The sequence below is a fragment of the Armigeres subalbatus genome, chromosome 3 (genome assembly GCF_024139115.2).
Source record: "Armigeres subalbatus isolate Guangzhou_Male chromosome 3, GZ_Asu_2, whole genome shotgun sequence".
In the NCBI taxonomy this organism is placed as follows: Eukaryota; Metazoa; Arthropoda; class Insecta; order Diptera; family Culicidae; genus Armigeres; species Armigeres subalbatus.
This window is the reverse complement of record NC_085141.1, coordinates 174,065,901-174,093,531: the sequence shown is the minus strand read 5'-3', so window position 1 is coordinate 174,093,531 and position 27,631 is coordinate 174,065,901. Positions and strand designations below refer to the sequence as shown.

Here is a 27,631-nt window from a genome sequence, read left to right as displayed (position 1 = left end):
CTTCAAAAGTACGCATTCGACCGGAATAAGGCAAAGGAGTAGGAGCACCTCTTCTTTAAAAGTAAACATTTGCTTGGACTAAGGCAGAAGAGTAGATGACCTCTTTTTTTTTACCTAAAATTGGCTCGTGACTTGAAAAGGTTGGGCAGGCCTGACTAGACCATCTACGAAACACTCACAGGGGATAAACAAAATGGTTCAGATAGGCAAAATGTTGTCGAAATTCAAATTAGCATTATTCGATATTAATCGGATAATATTCGATTCAGATTATCTTTAACAAAGTTATGCTGCTTTGAATTTCGACGAAATGTTGTCTATCTCCACCTGTTCATCTAACCTCTGTAAATAAACAACACTAGAAAAAAAATGAATCATTCTGATATAAACATACATTTTTAATTTGTTCAAATTAATAAGATTAAAACATTTTTCATAAAAAAAAGTTACTATTTTCTCACATAAACGTCTAATAATTGATCATGTTCGATCCTAGCATTCACCCTCCGTGTATATGAGTGGCAAGTCTCCAAATGTTAAAATATATCAATCGACTAACTCGCAGTCGCAAAATTATGTTTTTAAAAAAAGGTTACTTTACACATACTGAAGCAGCAACAGGATTTGAATTTTACTCTATACCACGGGGGCCATCGATCGGCATTTGGTGCAATACTTCATCCAAAAGCTGAAGCGCTCGGTGCAGATGCACCTCCACCCAGCAGGGTGTTTCCTTGATGGATTGTCTGGGATAGTCGGGTCCCCAGCCCTTGACGAACGACAATCGGAGAATGCAAAGCCTTCGCAAATCATCAACTCCTATACCTGCAGCGGCCGATAGGTCTGGAAAAAAAAATCAAACGGAATTAGAGATATTGTTATGTTTTACCCTGGTTGTTACTCACTTCTCGGAGCACCAACTGCCAATCCGGAAACGCCAGCCACTGCAGCCGCTTGCATTTGTGCTGCTTTTTGAGCGCTTGTGGCCAACGATTGCATTTGCTGATGACATTGGCGGAGATCGAATACCTGAGAGATAAGTAAAAATGAGTAAAACATAACCAATACTTGCACTAGTGTCATCTTATTATACCTTTATGCAAGCCGCAGGATATATTTTATGAACAGCATCGCCAGGTGTGCGACCAGCTTCCCGATCCAAATAGTAACTCTGTACGAACACCGAATGGTCACTGAGGCATCGTAACCAAACATCTCCTTCTCCGCGCAATTCCAGTTGCACTCCTTTACCGATGTGTAATCTGAAATTTATAATGAATAATTATTCAATTTAAAAGTTGCATACTGTTTATTGGGTCAAGTTTTCCACTTGAAAACCACGCGTTGCAATTAAGGGCATTGGTTCTTCAATTTTACAGTTCGATACAAATGCATTTCAACAAATTGTATAAATTAAAACTTATTGAACAGTTGGCGCTGTAATTTACAACTAAATAAAGAAAAAAGTATTGCAATGACCTGCTTTCGAATCAAACAATGTTTTAACTTGTTCAATTTATATTGAACATTCTAGCAAAGACAAGCTTGGTGTTAACAACATAAGCATGATACAACTTACCTTGCTTTTTCGCTTTGCTCCGTTCGATGCACGTTGCTGAGTGCACCCAAGCAGAACCGATTTCCACCAGACGGATCAACATACCCATCGACAGTTACATTCGGACGGTTCGACGGCACTTTAAACATTTCCCCTACTTGGGTATCGAGCTCAAAATAGGCGACCGAACACCAGTATTCCGGTGCCGGCTGTCTAGACAGGCGTTGCTGGTTCGGTAAATCCTGCATTTGACCTGTGCTTGATCCACTGACACTGCCAGGGCCACCACCTCCATGTTGCCAGTACTGTTGATGGCCACCCTGCTGCCGTGGATCTAATGCTGGCGGTTGGATTGATTGCGTATACGTTAGCGTGTTCGCACCAGACCAAGTGGCAGTACCGGTCTGATGTTGACCGTATTGCCCCTGGCTGGACGATTGTTGTGACTGTTGCTGAGGAGGAGGTTGCTGTTGTTGCTGATGCTGTTGATTGTTTGGCGGCTGCTGACTGTAACCATTTTGTTGCAGGTGTGGGGATACAGGCGATGTGGCAGAAATAGAATTTTGTACGCCCATATTGGGACCGAGTTGGGGATCACCGGCCAACGTAGGATCAACAGTGCTGTTGGCATAGTATTGTCCTTGTCCGTCGGCGTTTAGAAGATTAGGCTGCGATGAGCTTCCTATCAGTCCATTTCCGCCGTTTGACATTTGCGGGTTTGGTTGAGGGGGCTGAGGAGGGCCTTGTGTTGGCCCTGGTTGAGGTGGACGTAGGGCACCACTATTGGCTAATCCGATCGGATTGCCTAGAACGGAGGCTAAAATAAAAGATGTACCTATTCGTTTTTATATCGTCTAATCATAATAAAGGGTTATTGATAGGGTAAGCTAGTATTTACTTATTTATCCGTTGAAAGCAAGCAGTGATTAATAATAATAACCCGCGGTGATTATCATTACTTGATAAAAAGTATGTTCAAACTTCTAATTTTACCATGGGAATATTGTATATGACGTTTCACATCAAGGGCGTACACAGAGGGAGCAGGAGAGGGCCCTCCCCTAAATGATGAAAGGAATGTACGGTATACTTAAATCTAATACAAACATAGGTATACACGAGAGCAAATTTGGGATCTAATCAAGTTTAATTTTTTCTAAAAATTTCCGAAAATCAGAAAACCTAGGATTTAAAATGTATAAAAGTTCCAAAGAACTTGGGCGGGAATCATTCTCATGCAATGGCGGGTATAGAAAGGTTTTCAATTAGGTCGATACAAATATAAAAAAAAAACAATTAGGCCCAAAAATTATATTTTGAGGGGGCAACAAAAAAATGGATGATTCTGAGGATTTTTTTTGAGGACAGCCCAATTTTCTGGCTACGCCATTGAAACTACGTAAAACAGATTATAAGATAATTAATTTGATTACCTATGTTACTGGTTAAAGCATGAGTGATTCAAATTATAACTTTTTCGCTCTTCCCAATCTGTAAGACAGTTGTTGTTACGAAAATCAAATTGTTCAAATTGTTTGGCAACAAAGACGATTTATTCACTTCCTAAATTTCCTATGTTGCCAATATTTTTAAAGCTCAATGAGCAACGTTGCTCAACTTTTTTCATAGTAATTTTCATATAAACTTCAAACCACGCGTGCTCAGTCAAATTAAAACTAAATTAGAGAGGATTATTGAAACAACTAATATGTACCATCGTTTAAGCATACACCGAGAAAATTCTTTATATTGAATATATTTGTCGCACACATAAATTTTTGCAATTTGGCGACCCAAATATATGCAATTTGTACCCACACATAAATTCAATAACTGCATATTAGAGACCACACATACATTTTATTTGATTTTAGATTATATTTGTACTTCGCGTGTAGAGTGGTTATGTGTGCACTAATTAGAATCATGAATTAAATTAATGGATTTTTGCCAATAAAAATGTGTGGAATTTTTGGCGCGCATAGAAAAACTTTCAATTAATAACTAAGGAAATGCTAATAGAATACTAAGTTGATAAGCAGGCCAAGTTCCAGTTTGAATGTAGAACCATTGAAGAAGAAGAAGAAGCATAAAAATCTTTTGATTGTTTTTTTTGGTACTTATACATAACATGTATATGTTTTATACTTATACAAAAATGTACAATCACAATTATGATGTTACTCCAATTAGGCACAAGAGGTCCCAACCAAAGCCATGTTAATGGGAATGGGGAGTTTGACTGAACATTTATTTGATTATGTAGTTATTCTTTCGTCTTCTTTGTTTGTTGCGTTGTAAGGTTTAAACGGATTGATTGGAATACGTTGGATTCAGTTGAAATAAATATAAACTGAGGAGTCTCACCGGGAATACTCTCACGAGTCCACATGAAAGTAGATTTCCCTACCTATTTGGCGCGTAAGTGGACTCTGTTGTTATGACATTCTGATCGCGCGCGTGACGAAACACCCTTACAGGCATTTCCAATAACCAAATGTGTTTACTTGTTTGACAAACATCTGGGCTGAAAAGAAATACCTTCGAGTTGACTTGATGGCCTTATATGACCTATCTCAAGAAAGGGCACAGACTGGAGTGTGCTAACTATCGAGGTAAACACTCTTCTATACCGCCTACAAGATACTCTCTCGAATTTTGTTTAGTGGACTTCACCCGTTTGCGGAACACTATGTCGGCGAATACCAAAGCGGTTTTTGAGAAAGACAATCATCAACGGACTAGATGTTTACTCTGCGAATAACATCTTCTGGGAATAATCTAGCGGACCCATCTGTTTTTAGACTTTTTTCTACGTTGAATAAACACATAGATTTGTCTTTATTACTGCATATAAACCCGTAGATTTGTCTTTATTAATGGATTTTGCCAAAACTAGGAGCCCTCCTTAGCCATGCGGTAAGATGCGCGGCTACAAAGCAAGATCATGCTGAGGGCGGCTGGGTTCGATTCTCGGTCCGGTTTAGGAAATTTTCTGGTTGGAAATTTCCTCAACTTCCCTGGGCATAAAAGTATCATCGTATTAGCCTCATGATATACATGATATGATATGTCAAAATGGTAACCTGGCTTAGATACCTCGCAATTAATTTAATAGCTGTGGAAGTGCTTGATGAACAATAGCTGCGAGGCGACCAATGTAATACCAATGAAGAAGAAGTAGTGTACAGGAATAACAAAAAAGCATTGAAATACTTTTTAAGATGTCCTAGGCCATCTAAACTGTTCTGGGGCATTTTTTTTTCTTTACTAAATTTGAAAAAAACGTCAAAACTTACGACGGAACACTTTAACACGCTCAAAGTCATGTGATTGGCCCAACACAAAACGAGAAGCTATATCTAGGAGCCCCTGCAGCTTGATGCAAACTGACGATTTATCAACGACAACATATATTTTCATATCGTCTGCATATAATATGAAGTAGCCTTTGCCAACATTGAGGACTACATCGCTCAAGAGAGCGACAACAACAATGGTCCAAGAATGTTTCCCTGTAGAAAAACATACCCCTTGTGAACCATTCCGAAACGAAGGAGCCTATTTTAGTAGCTATCTATCTATCACACAGATATGACCTAAACCAACCAAAAATCCCAGAAAGTGACTCGAGACATCATGGAAGTCATGGTTGATTGAATAGACCATGTGATTCAAACTCCAGGGTAATTTGAAAATTTTATAACATCTCATATGTCAAGATTTGATATGGAAATGAAAGACAAATACTTGGAGGACATGCTGATGTTGACACCGCGACTAGGAACACCATGGAAGTCGTGATTGATTCGGCAGACCATTTGATTCAAACTCCAGGACAATTTGGAGATTCTACAACATCTCATATGCATGGTTTTGAGATGTGAATGAAAGACAAATACTCGGAGGACATGATGAGGTTCATACCACGGCTGGTTACATCATGTGAGTCGTAGTTGATTCGGTAGACAATTTGATTCAAACTCCAGGAGAATTCTCATATGCGAGAATTTGAAAAATACTCGGAGGACAAACAAATAAGCAATGAATTAAATCAACTACTCAGTGAACCGAGTAAAAAAACAAGTTTCTGATAATGTTGCCCGGTAGCTCCACCGTGAGTCCTAAACCGTTTCGCAAAATTTATTCGGTTCACCTATTTTTCAAACAGAAATCCCAAAATTATAAAACTTCAACAATTTACCATGACTTCGAAATAAAAAATTCGAAACTTTATTCAAAAATTCTCACCGCACTTACAAACAATTCAATACCAAATTTTAAAAACGACTTATCTGCTATTGTAAACAAATATTCAAACATCGATTTGACAAATCTGATAGCAATCCCACGTAAACCAACACTTTCAATACGTAGGTGAAGGCTTCTGCTAGCTGTTGATGGTGTTGGTTTGAGTAGGAGTGCTATCAGATTTGACAAATCGACGTTTGAATCTTTGTTTACAAAAGCAGGTAAGCCGTTTTGAAAATTTAATATTGAATTGTTTGAGATTGGCCAATCACTAAATTGTCAACTAATTTTTCTTCATGCGCATAATTTTCTTCACCCTTGCATGCTTTGGGTACTCACGGTACAGCTTCTCCCGATCCAGACGAACTGGAGGTTGAGCTTCACCCGCAATTAATTTTTTTCCTATTTTGTCACATGTCCTATTTTATCACCTCAAAATTAACCAGGGGGGGGTGAAATCGGGATATTACTGTATCTGGTAAGACATCCTTATTCGTTCGTGAATTTTTATTTATTTTCAACCTAATCTCGAAAATGATTTTAGAAATCTCATATACCTAGTTTACTTATGCACACATTTTTTACTAGGGTTAGTCAAAAAACTTTGCTCAGAACATATCTGTTGTATTGTAGGCAATACGAAAAATGCCATTTGAGTGTATTCATATTTGAATAAATCAAGCTTAATTAAACCTTCCCATTAGTAGCCCCAATTTAACGATTGTTAGTTTCTATTCGATTCAGTAGAGCTAGTGTTAGTCTGTTACTTAACAACAACAAAACAAAGGTTGTCTTACAATGCGGCAGAGACGATGAAAGCCGATTAAGCGGAGCGGAGCTGGGGGCAGACGCGGACGAGTTTTGACTGTTCATCCAACTGCCGTTACCGTTTCGAGGTTGCTCCGATGGTTCCATTTTTGGTATTGGTCTTGGGGCACTACCCGGTGGAGGTGGGAACATGCTGCCCATTTGTGATGGGTCTAATCAACGGAACGTAAAGTGCGAAACAAAAAACGAAATAATAACAACAGAAGATGTTGAACTGAATTACTGAATGAACTAAATTGAACATTTTTATACCTGGAACTTGTTGGTGCATACCCATAGCTCCGTATCCTGAGCCCGGCACCATCGTAGGGTGATGTTGTATCGTTCCAATTTCGTTGCCATCAATATCCATTGACCCAGGAACAACTGAACCTGGTGTGTACTCATCTTTTATTAAACGACTTGGACCAGTCTGTAGTGTTAATCCAGATAGGTCTGCAATGTATCAAACGCAACTTAACATACTGCTAAGAATACCCACTAGAAATTTATATTCCTACCAATTCCAGGCGATACCACCCGTTCATAGTGGTACGGATTGACGCAAACTGAGTCGCATTTGAGATCGAACGCGAATTGGCAGTACTTGACGTGCTTCAGTTCGTTTTTGTGGAGATCTGGCCAGCGCCATATACGAGCATAAATCACATGTGGGAATCCCTTGCGCCCCGCAACCTAATGATCAAGGTATACGGCAGAAATATTGTATTCATAGTGCTTAGCAGCGGCAAACTTATGCCTTACCTGTAATCGGCCATCGAGAGTCCTTTGGATCGTAACGCACTTGCTAGGATGTGCCCCGTTTGTGGTAATAGCCGTGATCAATGAGTCCAGCTCATCACGTTTCTCTTTGAGTTTTTTCACCAGAGATTCGATGGCCCGTTTGGCGAAGCCTTCGCTTTCGCCACCCTGCCGGTGACACATAAGCGAATGGACGATGCTGAGGCAGGCATCTGCGCTGGTCGGGGCAGTGCTGGGCATAGAGGACATGTCGCGGACAACTGGAATATAAGATAATAGAGAACATAGGTTAGGTAAAAGTTTATGTTATGATTAATACAAAGACATGTTGATTAGGGGATCATACAACAAAGCCGCGAATCGGCTCTCTTGAAAACCTAGTGATTTTTCAATGGCATGAGCTGCGAGAACCATGACACGCATAGGCCTGTCTATGACAACAGAGTCATTTGATTTTGACATCACATTTTTTTTAAGTTGCCTAATCCACGTAGAAAACTGGTTAGATCCCAGAACTGGAATAAAAAATTGCGTAAAAAAGTTCCCAAGAAAAACGTTTAGATTCCAAAATCCCCCTAATAAAGTGTCTAGTCTCACAATAAGTGAAGAAATGTGATGTATATGCACATATATGTATGTATCATAAGAAAACGATAATCATTCTATTTAGGTAACATAAACGTGCCGAACGTTTTGGTAAAATTGAATGGGGTCTATAGTTCAGCTGGCCATGCAGTTTGTAGTTTCAACGCGTGCCATCTTCTTGTATCTCCAATTTCCACCGACTTTGATTGAGACAAAATGTCAATCTTCTAAACTGCCCCATCGTGGTACTAATTTGGTACTCTTCTGATAGTTTCAACTATTTGGAAACCATCTCTTGCATAACTTCGCTTCGTACGTGCATGCCATCCTTGGTTAAAAATATACCAGGTAAAGTGTTCTGCTCATTTCTTTCACGCGAACCAATAAACCATTGCGATCTATTGCTTCTACAAAGTGTTGCGTTTATTTCCGCCAGAATATTCGTGGCTTAGACGATGCTAACATACTATCGGTTCTGAATGACTTTGCATCCTATAAATTACACAGGATTTTGTTTTTACACGATTTTTTTCGCTCGTATTTTTTATCGTGTGACTTCAATTTACCACCAAAATTTTCACAAAACATGTTTCAAAAAATCCAGAATAAATAAAAAAATCACATGATTATCAATATGCGTTTAGCATGAGTGGAAAATTGAAAAAATGTAAATCGTGTAAAAACAGAATCCAGTGTACAGCATACTTCAGTGGGCTGGTCACTATATGCGAATGTCGGAAGAAATAAACACGAAAACCATATTCAACGAAGAACCGGATAGAGGCAACAAGACTGCGACTTGTTGCGAGCAAATCGAATAATGCTAAGTACCGAAAAGTGTGTGTGTGGGCCGAGCTGAGTCGATTGGTGTATAACACTATGGGTCTCCGAGCCTTCTATCAAAAGTTCGGTTTTGGAGTGATCCTATAGCCTTTACGTATACTTTGTATACGAGAAAGGCAAAACCATTTGTTTAAAAAAAAATCTTACATGTTGGGAGAGGGGTTGAAAACGTAATGCTTACGTAATAAGCGTACGGACACTCCCTAACAGGAATTGGGCTGCACCAGGAATTGTTTTTGAGCATAATTTCTGGTATAAAAAAACTCCCTAACCCCGAGAAGTTACCAGGATTCTTATTTTATTCAGCATACTTCATATGTACAATTATTTAAAAATAAATATGTGCAAAAATGGTGTCCCACATTAATAGGTACCAGGGTTTCCAGAAATCGATCTCATTAGAAAACGAACAACGATAAAAGAGAGGCAAAAACTGTTTTGAATTATTACAAGCCATGATAGCAAGTTTATAACTTGTATACAAGTGCGAAAAAACAAAAACGGATTAAGCGGCCCCAACCGAGAAGTGATGATATCTCGCTCATTTCGCGTCGGACACTATCTTTTTTTTGCACAGCTGTGTAAAGCAAGTTTTAAATCCATCATCAGGAGGACCAGTTCCCCCTGCGTTTGAAGCTTTTTAAAAGAAATTTAGCATGGGGTATTGACGATTAAAGGTTGCATGAAGAAGAAGAAGTCGAAGGATGATATCTGAAAAATATTGCACGGGGAAGCATACGGGAAGTTTTTTAAAACTCTTCTCAAAAATTCTAGGAGCAATTTAATTAAAAACGGAATGCAGTACGGGGTTGGACTTTCCTTCTACTGCATAATAAACGCAATTTTTCGATTTTAAATTTTTTTTTTCTGATATCATACTTGATACACAGTATAAGAAAAGTCCAACCCCGTACTGCATTTCGTTTTTAATTAAATTGCTTCTAGAATTTTTGAGAAGAGTTTGAAAAAAATTTCCGTATGCTTCCCCGTGCAATATTTTTCTAATATCATCCTTCGACTTCTTCTTCTTCATGCAACCTTTAATCGCCAATAGCCTCCCGATTCAGTTCTTTATCATGACAGCTTGCAAAAAAAATCTTTCACGGAATGCTACATATTGTAAATGTATACAGAGAGGATAAGTGAGAGATTTTCTCATTCGCTTTTGGATTCAATCCCTGATAGATACATTCAGGCTTGACAAAACTCCTCACACTCGCTAGAGTCAAATAAAATCATCATCAGCAAAATCCTGCCTTCGCATCCTCACAATTGAGTGGAAGCGTAAAAAAGCAGAGACAGAGGTACAAAAAAAAGTAAAGGGTTGTATCAAATATACAACCGCAAATTGAACGTAGAATTACGTATAGTGCAATACTGGATGCGAACTTTGATCATCAACATTTTGTGCGTTGCTAATAGCCGGAATGTAGGCAACTTACTGTTAAATTGCAATTTCAACATTGGTTGGCAAAATTGAATTTTTCAATAATTAAATGCATTGAATCAATTGTTTTCAAAAGTTGTAAAGAATCTTATAGAGTTTGTTGATCGACTCATACCAAAATCTCTGGAATCCATTGAAAAACGGCTGAGTTATTGGCTCGTACTTCCTGACCTCTTTTCGTGACGATCCCAAATTTAAAACTTTGAAATGACCCCCCCTGTCTTACCGAAAGACGTAATTCTACGTCAAAACAGAGTGAGGAAAAGCAAAATAAGAACACATGTGACTGAGGCGTCGGGAGAAAGAGCACCCATCGAGCCTCCGGAGCGACGAATTGTATGTGAACAAAATCTTGGAGGCTATTTTGAGTGTGAGTGAGTGACGTACCACAAGAAAAAGACGAACAGATAGACTCGCTCTTGTTTTGCGACGCACAAGCTCGGATTGAAAGCTTTTCTATGCCCGCCATTGCATGTGTATGTATCTTGTGTGGCAAGTACAATAAATACACTATGCCCAGGGTGTCGAGAATGATTCCAACCCGAACACATCCTAGACCGGAACTGAGAATAGAACTCGCCATCTCCGGATTGGCAATTCTACGCCTTGCTCGCAAGGCTACTGGAGACCCCAAGACCCCTTATAATCATATAAAGTGTTCAAATGTAATTTACTTGTATGCTAAGGAGTATTTTCACATCCGTCCACCCGTTTGATTAATAACAAGCACCTGCTTTCAAACGCCGGTTTCGACTCAAATTACATCTTACATTTCATGAGTAACTCAAATAGTTCATCCTTAAGATCTTCCTTACTGGAAACCATAGAAAATATAATCAAATTAGACTACTTGAACGTTACTTATAGAGGTTTATATCATGCTTAGGATTGAATTAAAGCATTATTTGGAAAAATTTGGCCATTGCATGAGTATGTATCTTGTGTGGTACTTGCCGCACTCGCCATATCCGGATTGGCAATCATGCTATTGGAGACCCCCATTTCCATTTCCTCAAGATGGAACATCTATTATAATATTGGTAACATAACTTTGCTTCGAAGTAAAGATCCGATGTATAAAATTGTGTAGAAGAAATTTTAGTGACCGATTCATATTAGCGGCCATCTTAGATACCGCACCAACCTTGTCCTTAATCGTCAGAAAATGAACAGAATAGTTTTTTCGGTAGTACAACATATCTCAAGCCCTTCAGTCGATATTTTGGTACTGCGAACTTAACGTTTCTACGATAAACGCGAGTTAATCCACGAAAATGTGATTAGTGAAGACATAAATACATGTTCTGGCAAGGCCTGCTCTTTTTCCAGACCTGAACTCAATTTCTAGTGCTTAGGATCATAGGGGCGTAACTGTATTGGTATTGATCGATTTCATATTTCGTTAATAACTCAATGATTTTAAAAGCTACAACCGTGGTTGTTGCTACTGGTGCAAGATGCAACCACCCTTTATCACCCCAAACCATTAAATCTTCTTAAATCTACAGAAATTCGCTACATAAGAAGAAAACATCGACGAAGATAAATTGATCAATGCAGTTACACCCCTATGAACCTAAGCGCGAGATTTAGGATGTTTGCTTCATGACAATTTACAATATATATGACATCCTAAAGGAGTATGTAACTGTTGTGTAATTCATGAAAGTGGTCAAACAGCACGAGGCACCGGTAGCGGGTGGAATCTCAAAAACCTTAATATTCGATTGTAAAACGCATGAAAATGGCGTACAAAACGGAATTCAGTAATGCTCTGATGAACAATTAACTTTTTTGTATTGATAAAAACTTGATTTACTTCAATAAATCAAAGATTTACGAGAAAAACTAATTTTTGTTTAATTGTAAGGTAACTTTACTTTTTAGCAGTGCACTAAGTTGGATAACACTTATATGAAGGTTCAATCAAAGTTAATTGCCTATTTCCGGGGATTAAACCACCCGACTTGGACGTTAATTTACAATGTTATGAAAACTCATATGTGAATATGTAAGTTATGTGGAAGACATTGATTTGGAAAATGTATTGGAGGCAGAGGCGTCGCGTTCGCATGTGCAACCTGTGCACTGCACAGGTAGCAATTTTGTCCCTAACATTCAAACTCTCGATAGATTTCTTGTCATTCTTATACAAATATATACTTGGATTATGTGCATTTATCATATTTTTAGTACAAATTTAACGATTAGGTATAGATACATAATCGTAAAATATGCACGGATTTTTAACAGGTGACATGTGACATGAGGCAACCGAAATGCTGCGATGGGGGCGCGTTATATTTTACTCCGCGATACCGAAACGACGCACCGCCACATGTTGTCGAACACGTGCACTTTCAGCAGAGAACGGTTTGCCATGCATCATATACACATTATTTTGTATGTGTAGGTCACCCGCTTTAACCGCAATCAGCGATGTATAGGTGGCCAAAGCGTTCATCGTATGGCAGTGCACGGTTTGGTGCCGATGCAGAAAAGCACATCGGTTTAGTGCCTACCGAGTAGGTACCTATACCGCTTCACACAGCGCATGCGCGTTTAGATGAAGAGCGCGCAAACGGAACAAAATAGAAAAAGAAAAGAGGCGGTGATTAAATAAATTTTCTAAAGCGTTCCACGATGAAAGTCGGGTTTCGAATAAGCTTATCGGATCAAAAGCGTTTTAATATTTCAAGTTGATTAGGATTTTGCAGGCTATAGACATCCCTATCTAACTCCCTTAGCCTAAAAATAGCCACCATGTCCCGGGCACAGTGTGCAGATAGACCGCTGTCAGTGTCAGTTGCATGAGATGTCAACAATCGTCAACAACACCAATGATTATAGCTTGATAATTAAAAATATCCACAACAATAAAAGAGCAGGATTTATTTTTAAATTCTGCTCAAGCTTTTCATGGTGAAATAAAAGACAAATTGTTTTTCTCCATGTAAGTAAAATCATAATTGATCATGTAGATAAGTTTTGAATCAATTAAATTCATTAGTCATATTTAATTAATATTCCCGATTAAAGTTGAATATTGAAGAAAGCTGAATTTGGATGTTTTATGATGTTAAGCTTTTTTAGATTTGACGTACGTTGCTCGGCGTTGGTGTTGGTGTTGGCTACGCTAAACATGAGCTCTTAGCATAGGGCTGGGATTTTGGCCTATGATGAATTTTTCGTCAAATCTAATATCCAAAATATTTAGGAGCTGTACGTATACCATGCGGACAACTTAGAGGGTTGAGGAGTAGAAAGAATGTCCATGGTTCACACAAATTGCATGATGAGATTATAGACACTATAGGTTCCATAGACGAGCTGAGGCGAAGGCGAGTGTAGCCAAACGAACTGTCAGTTAGTGTAGCCAAACGAGCATGACGTCACGATTGCAACCCAAGCAACGGAGCGTGTGACGTCAAATTCACGTGGTACACTGTGAAAAAGCGAAAAAATCACACGTAATCGAAATGACTCAACCGTTCCTGCGCTCGTCTATGGAACCTATAGTGTCTATAGATAAGATGTGTACGCTGATGGAGGGAAGAAAACATCTAAAACTGATCAACATCTGTCCACGTGGTATGAAAACAGTCCTTCGGAAAAAAAAGATTCATGAAAGGAATAAACTAAAATAGAATAATTAATAATTGAGGGATGTTTAGATTAAACAGGGCTGGTAGCGATGAATGCCGTTTAAAATAGTGACTTTAGTGACCAACGATGACGAAAAAAGTGACCAAATAGTGACTTTCAATTGCAGAAAAAGTGACCAAATAGTGACTTTTTTATGCAGTTTTGAACCGGGTATAGAAAAACAAATTGCATTAGCATTGTTTCGGTATAATTTGTAGATTGCAAACTAGTGTTTAATTATTGAAATCCTTATCTAGAATGAATAATATGAATGAATAATGAAAAGGCAAAAACAACAAAAGCATGAGGATTACTGCTACTGGCCACGCCCATCTTCATCATAAGGAGGGAGAGGATGGAAGCAAGAGGCCAGTGATTGCGACACTCTCATAAGTACCTCGGAGTTAGATATAGAGGATGGTATTCGTTGGATCAGCCAGAAGCTAGCAGTGTGGTACCTCATATTACGTAACACACCACCCGGCGTCATGGGAACGGGTAGTTAGTTACAAGTTGTGTCACAAAATTATGTTGATAATTACAACAACTTTTTTTGTTTAATATGAGCTCAAAGTTTTCTGTATAACAGCCAACGAATGATGTAAAATGATCTAATTGATTCCTAGACGGTGAACTATTTGGACTCACAAAGCTTATAAATCTTTGGTAGAACCATTTGTTTGAAAAATATAAAATAATTAAAATAATGCTTGAAAAATACGATTTTACCTGGTTTTACTGCTTTTACTATGGTTTAATAACAAATTTAAATGAAGTTTTTAGATTTTAAACCTGAGTTTTTAATTCTGAGGAAAATTTCGAAAATCCAATAAAACCATGATCTCTTATTAGCAATCTAGCTATTCTAAATTCTAATGAACTTTAAATTTCTAAACGGCAGAATTTGGTAATAAAGTTGATTAAAAATGTGTGAGTTAAAAAATCTTTTAAATCTAATTAGTTTTTTGTTTTATTTTAGATTTAAAAAAATCGATAAATTTATTCACCTCCACACTAGTTTTTTGGGTATCTATTCTTAATTTGTTAATAAACATAATCTTGTTATAAAAATTTGATATTTTTGAAATAATTTCAATCAAAAAGTTTTGAATTTAAGCAACTAAAAGTTTTAAATTTAGTGGCTTGTGCCAGATTTACTTCTGACATAACTTGTTCAGTAGCCGTTCGATAACTGCAACATGTTTACTTTTCAGTTAGCGAATGCCGTTCGATAACTGCAACGTATTTTAGATGTCAAACGGTTGTCAATCGACGTCAGATGCACTAAAAGTGAATCTGATTGGGCAGCGCAATGCAGCTGTCATAGAGGTTGACTTTTTTGTTGAAGATTAGCGGTCCGATAACTGCAAAACTGTTCCAACTATCGAATTGCAATTAAAAAGCATTTCAGTTAAAGCCTGTCCACGTTAAATTTTGGACACTGAGACAATGTCCAACTGATTCTTAGCCATTTTATCTCTTTGGACAAGAAGGAAAACCCGCTGAAAGAGTGGTGGTTTGCGAAAATTTTTAAAAATCGCGTTGGATGATGGGTGTCCGAAATTTAACGTGGACAGGCTTTAAATGACTTGCAGTTATCGAACGTCTACTGTTATTTAACAATCATAAACGGATTTAACAACCATTTAACAATCATAATGTACTTTTTGTTATCGACGCCCTTGTCGTTCATTACTCTTCCTGACGTTGAGATACATCAAATATCATTGTCATGTAATGAAACTGAGGCTGTTCACTATCTTTGTCACCGGAGGGTATTAACGCGCACCAACAGACGTGGTTCTGGTTCCGCTACTCCTCAATTCTTTAATTGATGTTAAACTTTCGCATTTTAATAAATTCCATTCGTGAAGGAAAAGATCATAGTTGATGTGAATCGGAAACAACCTCACGATTTTCACAACACACTTGGAACTTTTTTTATTTGTCATAAGACGAGTTTGTACAATCCCATTGAATTCCACCACTTAATTGTATCTTGACAGATACGTATTTCGACCTCAACAGTAAGGCCGTCAATTAAGTGGTGGAATTCAATGGGATTGTACAAACTCGTCTTATGACAAGTGAAGACATTCCACTAAAAAGCTCAAAATAATTTTCTTAACTTTTTTTATGCTTATTTCCCAAATTTAATATATTGCTATCAGATTCACGTTTGATTTGGTTGATGATAATAGTTGAAAAAGATTTTTATTTTGAACGTTTTTACAACAGGCAATGCAAAAATAGTGACTTTAGTGACCATTTTCCAAAAAATAGTGACTTTAGTGACTTTTGAATGCTAATAGTGACTTTTTAGTGACTAGAGTCAAAATAGTGACCAAGTCACTAAAAAGTGACTCGCTACCAGGCCTGAATTATAAACTTCATTGTACCGACCCTATTTTTCTGATATGTATGACATGCTAATTACAAATATATATTATCATTCATAATATAATTCAATTTTCTGAACACATAACGATCAAGACTTGTCTCATTCTACGAAATAACTTGAATTAAAATGAAAAGATACCGTTTCATTGAATAGATGTTTTATATGTCATATTGAATAATGCTTATGATTCCCAAGATTAGTTTGTTTTTCAATTTAACGCACAGTCACTTTAAGTTTTGTTTGAGTTTAATTCGATAAATGGGATGTAACTTATAAGCAGATAGACGAAATATATGGGATCGTTTATATTGGATGTGTCATTTCCTCAGATCAGGTTTTCTCAAAATAATTAACTTTGATACGAGCAGCACGAATAATCATCAACTCGTCATATTTTTCATCATTGAATTCTTAACTTTTTTCTACAACAAATATAATTTGGAAAAAGTACCACCGGCGCGTGCTTACTCGTAATTTTGATGCTGATACATTGACAGCTACATCAAACAACCGAAAACTGAAATACGCCGCTCGGTGCACAGGCTGAAGAATTGACCACGCGACGCCTCGGAGGTTACCACTATTCCTTCGATGGGACTCGAACCCATGACCCTTTAGTACGCTAGACTGGTGCTTTAACCAACTAAGCTACGAAGTACCTCCGTCGGCCTTCGCAACCTAGCGGCTACTGAACGAGCTCGAGATTCCCAAATTGGACGCATAGTCAAATCACTCGCAATCCAATCCACTTATACGGAAAAAAACAGAATAATCCACTTATAGCGGTGATGGTGCCTTTCTCGTGTATTATAAAATATAACTAGAAAAGCTCATAAGAGAGGTCAAAATTGCACATGAGGGAGAATGATTCTGTTATTTTCATCAATTCACAATTATTTGCATTCATTTCCGATCCGAAAATCCGATTTTGATTTTTTTTCCAGTGGGACCCTTGGGAAAAATAAGGAAACAAACAATGATTTTAAATAACTCCGGAACGCAATGGCCGATTGGGCCAATTTTCGATAGCGAAAAATTAGGAAGGATTCCGCGTCGAATGCAACCTGAAGACCGCTAAGTACAAAAAATCAGTGGCGTCGCGTGGAATAATTGGGAACCTGTTCAAAAATGTTCAACAATCAAATATCATTCTTAATAACCCTTCAGCACGTGCGCGGTGTGGCGCCACTCGTCGCTAGCACGCTTTGTTGCCATAGGCAACGTTCTTGCAACAAATGGTGCCCTACCAAATAACTATGACTGGCGTCACCGGTGACCATCGGAAAAATATCTTTATAAAGCTCACTTTTCGTTGTTGGCCGTTAGCAAGGGAAAAGCATCATGCAACCATTTGATAACCAATAAGTTTTCATTCAAAAAGTAAGGTTATGCACATCATTACAGCTATATTTGAGCCACATATGAGACATCCACATGCAGAGACATCCTCGAAATATATGAACTTGAACAAACAATATTGAAATAGAAGAGAACTACGTTCAAATAATTATGCTGAACCAAGCTGCTCCCCACGAACTAAGTCAAATATGTAACTGTTGTTACTACTGGCATTCGTATCATCTGTAGTTTTGTATTCCGCGCATAGTTGAACGACAGGAGAATATGTCTTTTGCTCGTTCAAATTTGAAGTTGAACGAGTTGCAACGAAATGTGAGAAGGCGTCGATATTATGCTCGCAGTGTGTTGCAGCACTTCGTTCCCAAACAGACGAATAGAGAAAATTTTCCTCACAATTCTCTCTCATATTTTCTTCTTCGTTCACGTCGTAAACTTGAACGAACTGCGACGCCGTTTCGTTGCAAGGTTTGTTGCATCGCTTCGTGTTCTACGCGTAGGTGGGCAGAGACAAAAAAACACGTGTTTTGATGCAGGAGTGTCTTTTTGTGCATTGGTAGGATACAAACAACCGAACGCCTGAATACAAAAAGGAAAGCTACATGTTTGCCTATGTTTCAAATGTGTTGACTGGTTCAGAAACAAAATTGAACGTAGCTGTTGCAACAGTTTTCTGCCAACCGGTGCAACTATGTTTTTGAACACAAGATCAAAATATAATCTTCATTAGTTGGCCTACCTGTGCAATGAACAGGTTGAACAGGCCGACCAGACGCCACTGCAAAAAATACATACATATATACATACACACATACAGACGTCACCTGAATTCGTCGAGCTGAGTTGATTGGTATACATATAATACAGTCGCCTCTTCACATCTCGATATTGAAGGGACCATCGAGATAGAAAGATATCGAGGAATGGAAAAAAAATGGGTACTAGATTCAAGAAAGCTCGTTGCTATGAAAAACGACAACAAAACAAATGTCGTTTACTGTTGTTGATATGTTTGTTATTGTCCAAATACGGTCTAGTAGCCTAAAAATTTGAGCATATCAACATAAGGAGAGTGAATCCTGAACAAAATATGATCACAACACATCGAGATAGGGAGGTTATCGAGATATAGAAAGCTCAAATGTGTGTAGATTGAAGGGACTGAGAAAACCATCGACATAGGGAGAGATATCAAGATGTAGAACATCGAGATGTAGAGAGTCGACTGTACTATGGGTCTCCGAGAATTCTATCAAAAGTACGGTTTTGGAGTGATCCTATAGCCATTACGTATACTTAGTATACGCGAAACGCAAAAATCAAAATCACTTTATTTTTAGGTATTCAGTTGAAGCTACCTGGCAGCAAGGCTAAACCCGAGCCTACGTTCCCCCTACTAGGACACAGATCGACAATGGATCGATGATGCGATGGCCACTTTAACATCGTGTGCAGTAGTTAGATCTTGAGCCGGAATAGTTTTTTTTAAATTAGCAGTTTTCCATTAATAGCGTTTGAATCATATTCCCAATTTTTATCAAACAAAAGAAGCTCAGAAAGATCGTTTACGTATTGATGACTGTGGTACGCGTTAAATTGTTATCAGACTCATCAAATCGACGCGGAAGCTTCTGAAACTGAATCAAAAGGACAAAGCGGGCCAAAGTTCAGAACAATTCAACTACAATTGTTTTAATCACTACATATTCTGATTTCAAGAGAACGCCGAGAACAATCTTTATGAGCCTGTGGTGGTCTTAACAGCATCGGAATCGCCCCCAAACCAGATTTCATAGGGACAGTTCCTTTATCAGTGCTGCCACCTGCAAAAGCCTAAAGGAAAAGTAGAATCATGGAAATTTGACATGGCATGCTTATTCGAAAAAAATATAAAAAATCGAGATAGCATGTCTATTATTTTTGTGTGCTTTTAAAATTCTAGCATTAGCATTAGCATTGAGCATTTCGCACAAATTCGTAGCTGGTACAAGCCTGGACTATTGTATGAGAGTAGCATCACTTTCATCCGTTACCACAGATATTGATTTGGAACTAATCACTATCTCTTAGATGGAAGCAATGCACTATCCAATAGTCGAGATCTGTCCTGGTCACATCCTTGCGAATGCTGAGGAAGGCGAAGGATGGTTAGCTGTACACCTACTTAAGATGCAGAGAACTCTACGACTTCTCATAGGTGCCACGGGAGGTTTTGGATTTGTTAGTGTGGAAGGTTATAACAGTAGGAATCGTTTTGGTAGAACGTGAAACATAGAAAGAACTAAGATAGAAACACAAAGTAGGAAAGGGGCGAGCCTCTAATTGAACCCACGACCCCCTGCTTATAAGGCAGAAGCGATAGCCACTAGACCATCGAGCTCGTCGTGTGTGCTTTTAAAATTCTAACCCAAAATTTCGCCAGCTGGTCGCTAAGGGGCTGAAATGTACTTTTCGGCTCTGCACCGATGCCAGCAAACAACGACTATTATCAATCCGTCGTGGAGATCATCGAGATCCACAAGTATGAGTACTATGTACACTCATGACCACCCCGGCACGAAACCGCTCAAGGCTTTGCTGTGAGGGCTCCACGACATGAAGGAAGCAGATCTCATTGCGGAACTCGAGAGCAGCGGCCTGAAGCCACTGGCCGTGCACAAGATCGATCGTCCTGACAAGACGAGGAAATATCGTGACCAGCTTTACCTGGTCCACCTGGAGCACGGCTCCACTACGCGGAAAGACCTGAAGCTGGTCGACGTTATAAAGTACACCGTCGTTAACTGGGAGCGATATCGGCCAGTGCACCGCGACGTCACGCTGTGCACCAACTGCTTCAACTTCGGGCAGAAGAAGAAAATTTTTGTTCGAACCCTCTCAAAGTAAAAAAACCAGATTAATCCACCTAGCGTTGGTGGTGCCTTCCTCGCATTTAGTTAAGACACCAACCTTATATGGGGTTTATATGGTCCAATGTACCATTTTCTTAATAACTTTGAAACGCGACCGATCGTTATAAAATTCAATAGTGATCAACAAGGCTTTGTCCCCTGTCGAATAAAACTTGTTGCGAGAAAATCGGTTAAGGATTACTATACGAAAAGTTGTCTAATGTTTTTTATAGCTTTTATGCACACACATACAAACACACATACACACATACATACACACGGACAGACAGACATGTGCTCAGCTCGTCGAGCTGAGTCGATTGGTATATAATACTATGGGTCTCAGAGACTTCTATAAAAAGTTCGTTTTCGGAGTGAAATGATAGCCTTTCGGTACAACTTAGTTGTACGAGAAAGGCAAAAACGTATGTGCCAATGGTGTTATTTAACGAGTACTACCTATCGCGCTCTTAAACAGAAAAATGGAAAACATTCATGTTGTAAAATAGCGGTTACGTCACTTTTCCAGATTACGGCAGCTGTACTGCCGTGAATCGCATATCTGTCCCATCTTTGTTGGGTTTCCTACTCATATGGGACAAATATGCGATTCACGGCAGTATAGTACATACATAGATAATTGTTATTCGAGATCCAAAATATTAACTAACAACATTGAAATTGCTCCATCAAATGCAATTTAGAAACCCCCCTCAGACTAATTTTCTGGCTACGCCACAAGTGCTCAAGGCTTGTATATTTATTATAGCGCAAAACTTTGTCATTACAAGGCAAAATTATATAAAAATGTTGGATTGGGGACATTGGAATAAATGACGAAAAAAAATGACGTACCTACATTGAAAAAAAAAAAAAAAAGACGCGCTAAACTTTGCGATCGGTTACAAGCAAAAGGCACATTTCTCTTCTTCTTAGTTTGCCTTACAACCATTGTCTACGACGGGCAATGGTTATTTCCCTTGATTGGGTTCTAACAAAAGTTCTGACTAATGAGATCGGAAATTTGTTCGTATCAAACCGTTCGACAGTTTTTTTTCTAACTTGCCAATTACCCAGATCAGCTCCCCACGTCCACTAGAAGGAACAGTTTTTGCAGTGAAGTGACTGACTGTTTTCATTGGGGAAAAACTCCCCATTGAGAGAAATAAATTCTGAACCTATAGAGCATCAACTACTAACTAGGAGTACGGAGGCGCCCATGGCGAATTTAAAAGTTGCTGTACAGATGCGCCAATTAAAAATTTTCTAATGATATTTTTCCACATCTGAGAAGAAGCATGAATAAACATTATACATACAATGATATGACAAACAAAACATTGATTTCCCGGGAGAATGATAAATCTCAATTCTGTAGCTTGGGCTTTCTCATTTCGCAAATAATAGTAGTTTGTGCAACAAGTTGCAAAAGGATAATTTTTTCAGCACGAGTTGTACGTTTATCCAACGAGGCTTTCCGAGTTGGATAAATACTACGAGTGCTGAAAAAATCGAGTTTTGCAACGAGTTGCACACGCTATTTTTTGCAATGACGAAAAATGGACTTTAATTTGATAAATCTGTACCAAAATTGTAGTCTAATTTACTCCATATGACCATTCTTCCCAATAAATTATGTTGCTACAGAGAACAACCAGATTTATGTTACAGTGCCACATTGCAGAGTTCGATAAGCCGTGAAGCGATAGATGTACTTGCCTTTGGGAATTTTTGATGTCATGTCCATCAAACTATTTCATTTATTACGGGACGGAAAGAATACACTATTTGAACACTTACCCAAGCTGATTCAGCAAAATATAGTCATGTAACTACTGTTATGATGATGGTTTTTCATTATAGCACCCAAATGAGTATCATAATGAATATTATGCAACCCATTTGAGTTGCATAATGTTCATTAAAGCACCCATTTCGTTGGTATGGAAAAGTAGGCCGTTTTATCACTTAAAGACGAACTGTAAACCAGACATTATGATCAGGAATTGCAAAAAATAAGTTTGAAAATTCAAAAATCATCTGGTAATAAGAGTCAAAAGTCAACTTGCTCTGCGGGTAGGGTTATTCGATAATTATTTAACTGCCAGTTTGAAGTTTGAATTGACGTTTAATTTGGGAATTGAGACAGGTGCTGATAAAGCCATCAAATTGGTTCCGAGAATTTGAGTTTCTACCCACACGTGAACGGTTTGATGTTGTTTATTAGTAAGGTTTCTAATAGTTTATCTCTTATGCGTTTATAATGCGCGAGAAAAGCATCACCAATCAATTAATCTGGGTTTTTATTCATGAATTCAATTCAACCCACCTACAATCTCTACTATAGAATAGAATGAAAAGAGGTCATGTTTAAGGACAATCCTCAAGGAATCCAAATTTAGAAGTACTCGCGTTTCCACGGTCACACCACTCAATACAGAAGCAAACGCAGCAAAGCTGAAATAATAAAAAAGACATTTGTGCGTTGCTTCCGTAATGAGTGTTGCGACTGCTCCCTCCTCCTAGATTCCGCCGGTAGCCGTTCTGGAAAATGACCAAAATACTAAAATTCTAGCCTCGGCCCATTCCATCTTTAATCCCAGTAGACAATGATGGCTCTAAGGGGCTATCCACGAATTACGTCACGCGTTTAGGGGGAGGGGAGGTTCGAGAAGCGTGACGATCCTTACAAAATTTTTAGAGAATTTCTGTCGCCTCTCCACATTTCGAAAGGAGGCTTCCGGGCCTCTTGAAAGGAGGCTTCCGAGCTGCTTGGAAGGAAGCTATTGAGCCTTTCAGAAAAATGCCTTCATGTGTCTCGAATGAAGTCTTTCGAACCTTTAGATTCTATATTACAGATCTGAAACATATTCTTAACATATTACAGTCGCCTCTTTACATCTCGATATTGAAGGGACCATCGAGATAGGGAGAGATCGAGGAATGGAAGGAAAATTGAAATGGGTACTAGATCCAGAAAAGCTCGTTGCTATGAAAAACGACAACAAAACAAATTTCTGGCATATTTGGTATGTTTGTTATTGCCAAGATGGTCCAGTAGCCTAAAAATTGGAACATATCGACATAAAGAGAGTGAATCCTGAACGCTTAAGATCAGGACACATCGAGATAGAAAGATATCGAGATAGGGAGGTTATCGAGATTTAGAAAGCCTAAATGTATGTAGATTGAAAGAACTGAGGAAACCATCGACAACCACCACAAACCATCGTTTTAGCTGCGCTAAAACTCATCATCAGAAACTCCAACGAGTACAAAACAAGTTCCTGAGGATGATCCTCAACACTTTTCCCAGGACACGAAATTCTGAAGTCCACCGTCTGGCCGGGATCAAAACATTACATGAACGCTTTTTGGTGAGTGTAAAGAAAAGTTTAGTGTCCGTTTCTTGCATTTGGTCCAGCTAGCGATTAGGTCGATCGTTCTAGGTTATTAAATTGTAGTGTAAATAGGTAGTTAGGTTATCAAATTTAGATATAAGTCCTTTTAAAATAAACACAGCTTTGTTCAGACTGTACTGTAGGCTGTAGGATTGTCCCCAATTAGAAAATAACACAAAACAATTTATAAAAAAAATACATTAATCATATCAGATGAAGGGCCTGGTGGCCAACTACTTAATTTGTCTAAAACTATGCACAACACAAACATAAACAATAAATAAAATTTAAAATTAAGTTAAAAGTAAAATCCAAACAAGATTCAACAGGCAATGCGTTTCCAAACATTACTTGAACTTCAATTTGATGATGGGTTTAGGAAGTCTAATGGTCGACCTTTACGTCTCTGGTAAAACCTCTTTGTTGATACCGTTGCAAAATTCCTTTCGAAGCAGTTTGCCAGCCGTACACGGAACATGTCGTCCAAGAAAACGCTGTTGCAACTGAATTGGAGGGAATTACGAGGTCTGCTAACTAGCTTTATAATATTTTAGTCATTTTTGTCATTTTATTGTCAAATCAACAAAACGTATTACCGACGGAAATTTGATGAGAGAATCCCATTATACGTATATGTAAATGGTTTATTTCAAAATTCAATGATTGTATATAAAATAACCATCAGGGCATCCGATTGAAGCGATTTGGATGGGAAGAGTGGAATTGCCAACTTCCTATTATTAACATTTCGTGGACAAAAGGCGGGCTCTGTCAATCTGGGGAATGAGGGCTTGATCGTATTATTCATTGCACGAACTTTCTTCTGAAGGGGATTCCCTACTCACTCCGTGGATTACGCTTAAGTGTCTCATGACCATTGCTATCGGCAGGTGCCTTGCTACAATAGATGGTAGTCGAAGCCACCTTCCATAAGATTTACATAGGCTAGGGGGTCGCGACCCACCACTTTGGAAAATTATGTTTTACTGTTTTACACATTTTGTGTTATTATTACCGACAGACGATTTTATTTTTGTGTTACTCACACTATTGCCAGAAATATTATTTTCAAATGAAAATATTTAAGACATTACAAAAACAAAAGAGTTCATAAATTTGGTAATACATGTTTTTGATTTGATCGATAGTTCAATTTCCCGATTGGTTTCATGATTTCCCGCATTTTTCCCGGTCGAGGCTAATTCCCGTTTTCCCGACTGGATGGACACCCTGTTGTTTATAGCTTATTGTCATAGAGCATATTCCCCATTCATTAGCAAGAGTAGCAAGAGTTACAAATAGATAATTTAACACATAGTATTTAGTATTGTCCAAAATAAAATCTTGTTTTTGTACCTTCCTCATCGTGACTAATAATTTCGTGCTACAGGATAACATGTTACCACAGATATTGGGACTAATCACTATCTCTTAGGAAGCAATGCACCCTCCAGTAGTCGAGATATGTCCTGGTCACGTCCTTGCGAATGCTGAGGAAGGGGAAGGATGTTTAGCTGGACACCTACTTAAGAAAGATACAGAGAACTCTACGACCGTGAAACACAGAAAGAACTAAGATAGAAATACAAAGTAGGAAAGGGACGAGCATGGAATTGAACCCACGACCTCCTGCTTATAAGGCATAAGCGGTAGCCATTAGACCACCGAGCTAGTCTTCGTGCTACAGGATAACCTGTTATTCAAATGAAATTTTGAGAAGATTGAAATGAATATCTCCTATTTTTATAGAGAAGACTGCATTAATATCATTAGCCTGTGATGTTTATTATTGCCATATTTCAAGGACAATCAGTATTATTATATTAGTGACAATCACAAACAATAATTGTTAATGAATAATGCTTATAGGTACATCTATGAATCATACTCACTTTCCTGTGTTGGGGGTAGACCCGCTCCATATAGGTGTGCACCGCCTGATAGGCCCACCATCCTCTCGAAATCCTGGGTTAGACCCAGGTTGCTCTTATTATCCACTTTGAAGGCCTTGCTGATTCCACACCACGTTACACAACTTTCCGAGATATTGAAACACCTTCTACTTCCTTATACTGGCGAACGCGAATGCACTTAACTAAACTGCTATCATTGAGCACATTAAACAAGAGCTCTGGTAGAAACAAGACCTCTTGCAACGATCAGCTCCAGCGGAGTAGCACAACACACGGACAGCCGTATGTGAGCAGAACGAAATTTGCTTTCTCCGCAAAATGAATTACACCTTTTTACCTCTAAAACATATTCCACAAGATCAGCAAAACAAAGCTGTTTTTGTTTATAAACTTAACACTCCCAAAAGAACAATAAACCGTCACCAAGATCCAGAGGAAAAGGTCGCCCCAAGGCAAAAGCGAGCCAATCCAAGGCGGACAAGAAGCACTTCTGCGGATTAATTATTATTTAATTTTCTTCCCGCTTCCTTGTACTGCCGCCGCCCGGTCAATGCAAGAGCATAACGATGCCATGCCCTTATTTAATCTGCGCTGTGTATGTTTGGCACTAGGAAAAGTACAACACTGATGAGAAGGCCTCTTTGGGTTTCCAATGTTACGATTGATTTTTCTCCACTGCGGTAATGCCAATCGTTATTCTTCCATCGCGACGGATCCCACCGCATTGAGCACGTCGCTTACAACCGATTGAAATCACCGATCCACATGAAAATTTAAAGGAAATACTCGCGAAAATCCCGATACACTGCTTCGCCTAACCCGATGATAGGATTTTTAAAATGGCGAAATTGCTTTTCTTTTCCTCGCATCGACGGGGTTTTTGTGTTTGGTGCCTGGACTGGATTCGTCTTTGCTCGCTCGCTCTCACTGATCGAGCCGCCTCGGCGGTATGCAACCTTTCTCACGTCGTTTTGCTTTTTTATGTCTTTTTTTGTTGCGGCTCCCGAGCCCGAAACGTCAATCTTCGTTCTCGCCTACCGATGATGTTTCCATCGCAAATGTCTGAAAAGGGTTTTGCAACTGTATTCCATATTTTTTATCATATTGCTTGGATCGTTTGGATAGAGCAAGCTTTTTACCGAGGCGTATTGTTTTATATACAACATATAAGTATACTAATTATATAATATAGTATTTATATAATTGATATATTTAAATATACTATTAAATTTATTTTTGCATATCAAATCTGATTCCATAAAATAAATAAACCTATGTTATCTGTCACATCATGCAACACCGATATATGCACGAGTCTGTTCATCACAGTTGATCAGATTTTGTTTGGCATCTCGTGCTTACACGTCTGTACAGGCGACCTCTATTTTGAGTAAATGCGGATCCGATCGGCAAGAAATATAGGGGAAGTGCACTGGTTTTGGCCACCTTAGTGTCTAATTTGGCCAACCCAGAAAAATACACATTTCTCGCTTAACTTTTCAAAAGGACCTAAGTAACATTTTTTCAGGAGGGTGAAACGCCTGTCACCCGCGGTACAATGGCACTCTACCCAACATCGCTTTTGGTACTTCTGTTTTTGGTACCCAGTTTCTGGGTAGTATACCCGAATTCAGCGCTCATTTTGGGTGATTGGTTCGTACGCAGTTAGTGCTAATTATCGGCATTTAACTTCTCCTGGCGAAAACTTGCAATTGGTTGAGGTACATCGAGCCTTTTGTGTTTGTATGACTTCTTTATGTCGAAAAATAGC

The 27,631-nt window shown here is 38.6% G+C and overlaps 1 protein-coding gene across 2 annotated transcripts; it reads right to left on the bottom strand.

Moving 5' to 3' along the window:
* Positions 1–377: 377 nt before the first annotated feature.
* On the bottom strand, positions 378–26,811 carry LOC134224107 (mothers against decapentaplegic homolog 4). 2 transcript variants are annotated; one of them, XM_062703352.1, is made up of 9 exons: positions 25,840–26,809; positions 7,382–7,638; positions 7,138–7,312; positions 6,890–7,072; positions 6,607–6,789; positions 1,580–2,375; positions 1,094–1,262; positions 906–1,029; positions 378–843 (listed from the first exon to the last, which is right to left on the bottom strand). In XM_062703352.1, exons 1-9 carry the CDS (start codon positions 25,898–25,900, stop codon positions 632–634), a joined length of 2,160 nt encoding a protein of 719 aa, XP_062559336.1. In that variant the 5' UTR covers positions 25,901–26,809; the 3' UTR covers positions 378–631. The 2 variants fall into 2 exon arrangements, with proteins under 2 accessions (XP_062559336.1, XP_062559337.1); XM_062703353.1 differs by lacking the exon at positions 6,607–6,789 and having other exon boundaries at positions 25,840–26,811.
* Positions 26,812–27,631: the final 820 nt, after the last annotated feature.

Bases quoted from the DNA above. Each gene is read 5' to 3' on its own strand.
- LOC134224107 (XM_062703352.1), bottom strand. From the start codon at position 25,900: ATGGTGGGCCTATCAGGCGGTGCACACCTATATGGAGCGGGTCTACCC. The intron at 7,639-25,839 runs GTGAGTATGATT...CTTATATTCCAG, and splicing joins TCTACCCCCAACACAGGAAA to TTGTCCGCGACATGTCCTCT. The intron at 7,073-7,137 runs GTAGGAATATAA...GATACATTGCAG, and splicing joins GGTGGTATCGCCTGGAATTG to ACCTATCTGGATTAACACTA.